General features: G+C 41.0%; 1 protein-coding gene across 1 annotated transcript in view; it reads right to left on the bottom strand.

Moving 5' to 3' along the window:
- ADAMTSL3 (ADAMTS like 3) overlaps positions 1-8,196 on the bottom strand; it is a 94,282-nt gene that overhangs the window by 9,759 nt on the left and 76,327 nt on the right. Inside the window, exons 8-10 of the mRNA XM_057382035.1 lie at positions 5,706-5,780; positions 1,619-1,776; positions 779-890 (exon numbers count right to left, since the gene is read on the bottom strand). Of these exons, the coding sequence (XP_057238018.1) occupies positions 779-890; positions 1,619-1,776; positions 5,706-5,780 (345 nt within the window). The remainder of the gene's footprint in view (positions 1-778; positions 891-1,618; positions 1,777-5,705; positions 5,781-8,196) is intronic.

Here is an 8,196-nt window from a genome sequence, read left to right as displayed (position 1 = left end):
CATGGCAAAAACTGCCACGGCAAAAACTCCCCTGCATGGCAAACTCATCCTGCCATGGCAAACCCCTCCCATGTCAAACTCTCCCCATGGCAAACTCCCTCCATGCCAAGCTCCCCTCCCAGCCCAGCTCATCTCTCCTTTCTCTGCACACCAGACAGGACACAGGGGCTGAGCTTCTCCTCATCTGAACTGCAGTGCTTAAAGCAGGAGCAGATGCTACAGCACCCCCTGTGCTGCTCCAGCTGCCATCAGGACTAAATATCTATGATCAGACAGCCAAAGGTGCTGATGRTAGCTGCTCTTTAAATTCTGTTCACTTATTCTGCTTTCTGTGTAACTAATTTCTCAGCTAAATATTCTAAAACTCTCCCTCATGTAGACTACATGGCCAGAAATACCTTCTTTCATTATTGCTTGATTATTCTTGTTTTAAAATCTCATCTTTAAGTGCTTCTTTGCTTACTTTCCCCAAATATCCTTTATGAGTTGCAAATTTCCATTTTGAATGTTGTGTTTTTATTTCTTAATCAACGTTCTTACTCGAATGAATATCCTTTCTGGAAAAACATGATTTCCAGTCCCAACATGTAAAAAACCCTATGTTGATACCAGCTTAACCAACCTACTTAGTTCCTCCTCTGTCATTTATTTTCCAGAAGAATCACCAGTGTACAAAGAAACACAAACATTTAATCAATAAAAATGAAGAACAAAGGTTGTAAATCTGCTACCTTTAACCTTCAGCTGTTATCACTGCTGAAGATTTGCCATTACTCACCTCCTCCACACGTCACCGTGCAGGGGAAGAACTCTGTTTGTCTCCACTGATGACTGATGGGTTGATAGAAGAAGAACTGAACAACACTTTCTTTTGATCCAGAGTACCTGGTCTGAAGAAATTTCCATTACAACACACGTGTACACTGTGCTCAGCTGTTCTTGGCATTTCATCAGGAAACAGCAGTGCAGAGCAAGATAACAGACATAAAACCTCTAGAAAGTCTAGAGCAGCCATTAAATTTAACTTCCCAATAGCCAAACATTTGAACGTTGCCTTGTTTTTCAAATTATTATGCAACCATTTGATTATCCATCTTTGAATGGCAAAGTTCYTAACTGCATTCTTATTGGTTTATCTTTATCTTATTTATTTTCTACATATAAATACCTAAATGTGTGTTCCAAGCCATTGGGACATGTTCTGGACAGACAAGACATTGAAAAGGTTTAGGAATGGTGGTGGCTGGATTAGCAATGTGTGAGGGAGATGCTGAAGCAGTGCTCAGGCTCAGTAGGTGGCAGTCTGCAATTGGATTAGCTCAATCCAGCCACAGGGTCATGGATTGTTATTCTTTCAGCAATATTTAAAACAAAAATCCTGACCATTTTTACCATTAAATATCCTGTGGTTATTTTCCACCACAGGAAAAAAACGTTAATCTCGTAACATTTTAATTTGTTTGRATTATTTTAGCATAAATGATCTCTGGACTGTAATTAGGATTCCTTTCTTGCTGGCTGAAGGATTTTGTTGTATTGCCACAACCTGATGGACAGCTGCCACTGTGTCACAYGGAGCTGCAGTGACTTTGTACATTTGTACACTCACACACCCCACCTTGATAATGAAATCTGCTCCAAGAGGTCCCTGGATCTTTAGGATTTCCCTCTCTGTGCTCTTCTGAAATTCCACAGTTGTATTTTCAATGACAAATGTTCCAGGAACATTGAAACTGTGCTCTCCCTTTTCTCCTTGCAGTGTTTTTGACTCTATAACTAAAGAAGAAACATGCAATTAGTAAACTTAAACAGGTTTGGGGTTTTTTTTTGTCTTCAAGAAAGTCAGAAAGCAACGCCTACAACTTTGCCTTGCAAGTACCAGCTGCATATGTGCATTAAAAACACRCCCAGAGCAGCTGTGAGAATATGAACTGTTCAGATTATGGGCTGATAGATAATTGCAGGACAAGCCAGCACAGGAATATCTCTCTGAACAYAATATTCTTTCATACCAGAAGCACTTCTCAGACAGTTTTTCCTACACCAAATGCTCTGCAACATTTGGTAGAAGCAATRAACGGAGCAAGAAAAGCTGAAAGAAACTCACAACTGATAAAATCAAGAAATACAACAATACCTCATACTTCCATGCAACTCCAAATCTGAGCAATCAGTCTGCAGAGGAGCCTGAACRGTGCCAAACCCATCTGACACTCACCTCAATACCTGCATTGCTCCACCAAGGCCATCACTGCATTTGGAGCATTTCCCTGGGAGGGGAGGATGGCCCTGTCCCCAAACAGGGGGATGAAAACCTTCCCTGAGCTGCTCTCCACTCCTTGGAAACATTGAACAGCCCACAACCTCCCAAACACAGGTGAAGGATTCCAGGATTTCAGGATTAAATCCCTTCCAGCAAACCGACTGAAGTGTGAACAGACACAGCTAAAGGAAGATGTTCACAATGAAGGGAGAATTTTGGGCTCTGTACAGTGGAGAGGCACCACAAGATGCTTGAGTTGAAATGCACTGGTCTGGTTACAATCTASCAGAGCACTGCATGGGAAAAGCATGAATGTCAGATGAGCTCAAGGCAAGCTAAAAGGAATCTTTTGATGAGCTATAAATACCCTCTTTCTCCCACCACCTTGCCTTTTTTGGTACTTTAAACAAAGTTACCTAAGTCAGGCTAGACAATTTAAGTTAAAAGCATCTGGTTTTACCTGCACTGAACACATATTCTGAATGCTGCAATCCATCATTACTGTTTTCTTCCTTCACATTTTTAAAATAAAYATGCATTCTGGAGCACCCCCAACAAAGAGAATAAAGAAATTATAGAGTGAATTAAGTTCCTTGAAAACATTACCAACATTATCCCAAGCTTCTAAGCATTAGGTTCCATGTGCTCATAGGTATAACAAAGATCATACACATGGCTGGAAGGAAGTTTCAGGAAGGATTTGTTTCTAGGAAATGACTTTATGTTAATCACAGGCTATGAATGTAGTGGTGAATCAAATGCACTTTGTCCAAGAGAAAACATAAAACTCTGGGAATCAATGTGCCCCACTGTCCAGCACATTTCCATTGGGGGCAAAGAGATATAATTTAATCCCAGAAAAAAAACCCAAGTATTTAGATGATTACTACATATTTCTGTTTGTCACTTTTAAGGAAGTTTTCTTTCCTGATTGCATTACAAAATAACCCTTTAGAATATGAAACTTGGCATTCTTGGGTTAAGCAGATTCTAAACTTACACCGTTTAACAGTAAATAATAATGCACGGTGCCTGTTGTTGTCCCATTTTGTTGAATAAGTGGAAAATCAAATCTCAAATACTTCCAACTCCAAATAAATTCATTAAGATCTCAGGGTGCAGGACCCCTTTGAAACTAGAATTTAAGATTACAAGGCAAGGCATACAGCTGGTGGGAAAAGGTGATGAAAATGTTTATTTGGTGACCTGAGCTACATTTGTGAAGAGGCTTTTTACTAATTTTTTTTATTAAAAAAGTATTTTTTATGTTTTTCCAAGCAGAAAGCAAGAATGCTGTCCAACAACCAACAACACAGCAACTCCATGAGAGCTGCCCCACGTTTCCATCAGCCCTACACCAGATTTGGACCCAAGGCACGTGTTCCTGTGCAAGGTGCAGCTCCAGAGCCATCCCTGGATCTCTGCAGGTCACCCCAGCCAAGCTCAGTGTGGCAGTTGCTAATTTCTTGGTTATTTTCCACCAAATCTTTCACCAAACCCAAGCAGACAGAGGAACAGGGGGGCCCTATTTGTTAAAACCCCAAATTACCATCCTGACTCCCTGGTGATGCTGTTTCCTGTCTCAAAGCACCACAGACACAAAGCACTCATCCCAACCATCCTGGAGGAATCCCAGTCCTTGCTCAAACACTGCTGGGTGCAAACAACACTCAGAGCATCACTCTCAAACCTGCTAWGGGCTCCATCTCCAAGAACATTCCCATTTTTGATTATCCAGCAGCTGCGCTTTCCAGGAACAAAACCAGACCATAAACCCAGGATGGAGCACCACAGAACAGGAGATAAAGCTCCAGACACTCCATCGGGCTCTTCCTGCTGCTGCTGACTCTGCTGGGAGGACAAATCTATCCTGAAATATCAACTGTTCACAACAAACAGTCTCTGCTTCACCTGTTCAATTCAACTCCTCGCGAGCCAGGAAAAACACCTCTGACAAATGGAGCCTGTCATTATAGGTGGTTATTTTTAAAATTCTGCCTTTAATTGTACCAGCACACCCACACTGAGTCAATGAAGTGCAGACAAAGGATCATTTGGTGTCCTCTGATGGGTGACAAACCCACAACACAGAAGGGAAGGTGGAGGAACATCTCCGGAGCTCCAGCTCTTGGAGACCCCCMAATGGAGCCAGAAACGACTGCCCCCTCTCTCCTCACAACAGCTCTCTGTGGTTTTCCTCCTCTGCAATTTTAATTTGAGGTAGAAAATGTCCAAATCCTCGTAGATTTGCAAACAGATGTGCTGGTGGAAGTGGTTAAAGGAACATTTCACAATTCCTGTCCAGCTAGAGTGAGCTAACAAAGGTGATGCCAAGCCACAGAATCTTTACAGAACCAGCCCAGGAGAGCTCTGAGCTKTTCCTGCATTCCTCAGGAGCTTTCCAGAAATCCCCCAGCAGCCACTCCATCGAGCACTTTTCCCTCACACAAAGCTGAAACAACAACTTCCTTCTGCAGAACTACTTAAGGAAGTCCAAGAGTCCTGACCTGAACTGGTCAGGATCACTCCTCACACATCCCTGCAGCACTTTTAAAGGAGTTTTATTTATTTCAATGGATGTTCAAATGTTCAGCTTTGTGTATTTTTTACATCAGTGCTATATCTAGAAATTAGTGGCACTCTGGAGCTGTTCTAAAGTGGGAGTTTTATTTTTTTTTAAAGAATGTGACAATATATTTTTGAAAGCAAACAAACTGATGAGCAATTTTCAAATAAAACGCATTTCTGACTTGTTTATATATCTCAGAGGAGAAGTTATTTTTATTTCTATGATCCAGACTACATCTGCCAGTTTTACAAATAAAAAATTGTTCAAAATTAAATGAATAGTTTATTTCATTGCTTGGTATGGGAGCCCCATTTACCACTGAAAGCATTAATTCTCTATGCAAACCAGGCCTATGGATAAAGAAATTGCTAAAAGTACTGCCATCAGCCTTGTAAGAAAATATTGGGGATCAAAAGTCAGACAGAATAGCAAATGTTTCTCATTGGTGGTATGTAATGAGCACAAGAATTACAAGGAACCAGGATTTGTGCAGTTGTTCACCCTCCTTCATTTGTGCCTACACYCCTTGTTAGAGGCCTCAACAGAACCTGGTGCTGAGTTTTACAACTGCTATTGATTCCACACATAATCCTCTGAAGGATTTYTGTATTTTGCATGTTAAGTGTCTGAGACATCTCCTATATTGGTTTAAATGGAAGGAACAGAATCCACCACTGTGAGTTCCATTTTCACTAAGCAGACCTTGCAGTGTTCTCTAGGACTAATTCCAGGCTGGATATTAAAGGTGGGATGAAGAATAGAGGTATCGAGGTCCTGATCTTACCCATATCACCAAATTGGGATGAGTTCAGACACAAAGCTCTGTTTTTATGTTCTGCCTGTGTACAAACACATAAAACAGCTCAGTCATACCGAGGTGTGCAGGTCCTTTCAGGGTAATTCTCACACTGCGACTCCCATGGGGTACAGCAATCACAGTTTCTTCCCCTAGGAAAATTTTAAAAAACTGTTTTAGAAKTTGTCTTTCGTCAAGGAATTTTTACATCTCATAATTAGGCTTAAAACTGTCAAATGTGTCTAAGAAAATATTTCACAGCTTTCACAATTTTTCTATTAAAAATAACAAGTTGTTTTATTAAGTACAGCATTCTGAGTCTGGTTGCTATGTTATGCAACTATTGAGACCTACAAATGGATCTGTAAATCTTGCTTGCTCTTGGAAAATAATTCATTATTAACAATAACAACTGAAATGTCAGTAGTGTATTAGGAACATATTTACACTCTGCTGTCCTAGTTTGATTTCCTAATCACTGAATTGACAGAAGGAATCTGCTCAGTAGTCCTTCCCCCTTACAAAAATCTGCAGCTGTTCAGTCTCATTTTGCCCACACCTCATTTCCTGCTGCAGGTCACAACTTTAATAAGTGGCAGGACTTACAGGAAATAAATCATCTACTTAACACTAACCCTTAACCAATTACAGACCAGTTAAGAGCAAATATATAATGGCTATAAGGTATATGTTCGAACAGTGTCTGCATCTAACTTACCATATAAGATCATTTCTTCCAGTAAGAGAAATGATTTAAACATTTTAAAATGAACTATAAACCAAACCAGCCCCCAACAGGACATGTCAATACAAAACAGCTTTTGGCTGCCTGAAAGGCCTCTGCACATATAAATGTGCATTTTTACAAAGGCAGATCAAAAAGTAATGCAGAACTTGTTAAAGGTCACTGACACACTGGCTCCACAATTAATATATCAGAGGAAGAATAGCTGAGTTTAGTTTTAACTAAAAAATAGCTGAAAAACGTTCCTTTCCACTTTAAACCAGACCCCTTTATAGTCRATGCTAAATTATCAGCTTCTGGTTTACATCTCCTTAGCATAAGTATGATTTCCTGCCAAATGTTCAAAATACTTCGAGCAAATACTGCAATTATTTTTTCTGAAATAAACACCTTCTTATGTTACGGTTTTTATATCATCAGTTTCTAGGAAGGACATTTAAATATAACAATTTATTTTGGATGTAATAAAACGTGAGCTTTATTAATTTCATACCTGGGTATTCCACCAGAGTGAAAAATATTACAGTAAAACAAAAATACAACTGGAAAAAACATTAACTACTGAACCACTTCATATCTCTCTGCATCTTGGTTTTTCATCAGAGGAACTGCTAAAGATAGCCAGGAGGTAGTGGGTGTCTTTAAAGTGGGGAAATAACTTCTGAATTCACATTGGAGAGCATTGGAGAGGAGGCAGATCTGAGGGGCACAGCTGTCCTTCGTGGGGTGGGAACTGCACCCTGAAAACATCCAAAAATCCTKCACAGGACAAACTGAGCCAAAACGGGATTGTGAGAGCCCAGAGCACCCAAACTGCTGCTCTGAAACCCCTGTGCTGCAGAAACACTGCTCTAACAGCTGAGCTGAGACCAAGGCTCACCCAAAAAACTGGAAATGGGTGAGACTTTGTGTTCTGACCCTGTGAAGATCTCTGCACCCTCACACTTTGAGGTTGGCCATTCCCTCCAGGTACCTCCTGCAGCCCAGGACACTCCAAATGTGCTCCCACCCYGCACACAGCACTGCCTGCTCAAACTCCAGGATTGCTTTTGCTTTAGAAGGTTTGATCCTGTTTCTATGGTGTTAATGTGGATTTAGATTTTGGAYCTCGGTGAGAGCGAGATCAGACTCCCTGCTATGGTAAGACTGGGAGCTAATCCCCAGGATCAAAATAAAGGAGCCACATTCCTCAACTCAATCCAATTCAGCAGGTTTTATTTATTTTTCCATGTGGGCCATGGTGGACCCATTTACTGTTTCACATATGGGCCAGTTGGGATTTTTCCCTCTCTCCCCTTACAGCAGGCCAGAGGGTTTATTTCAGGTCTATAAAAACTCTTTCTTTCTGTGTCCTTGCTCAGCACTTATTTGCTGTTCCCTGGTTCTGATCAAAGACAAACAACAATAATCCAGGAACAGCTACAGCACACGGGAGCTAAAAACTCAAAATATTTGAAGATTTGTTGCAGTGGCTTCCCTCATCCACCCTGGTATTGTGCATCATTTCAGAAATTGCTGGTGCTGGGCTTTGTGCTGACCTGCCTAATGAAAAAATCTGGGCAAAGCCAAGCACAGGAACTGGAGAAAACAAACAGCAGCTCATCAAGAGAATCACCTCAAGGAAATGCAGTGAAAAATAAGAATGAAACAGCCATGTTCTCAGGAAAAAATGTCTTCAAGACAAAGGAGACCATGAAAGGAAAGAAGGAAGCATCACATTGCCCATAACAGCCCAAGTGAACCAAACTAAAGGGACATTGAGACTGGAACAGTGGGTGCTGAACACCCAGCACTGCAGAACTGCAGCTGCCTCACGGGACTAA

The sequence above is a fragment of the Malurus melanocephalus genome, unplaced genomic scaffold (assembly GCF_030028575.1).
Source record: "Malurus melanocephalus ecotype Western Australia unplaced genomic scaffold, MMel_1.1 scaffold_547, whole genome shotgun sequence".
In the NCBI taxonomy this organism is placed as follows: Eukaryota; Metazoa; Chordata; class Aves; order Passeriformes; family Maluridae; genus Malurus; species Malurus melanocephalus.
Note: the sequence above shows the minus strand (reverse complement) of the source record. Positions and strands in the feature narration are given on the sequence as shown.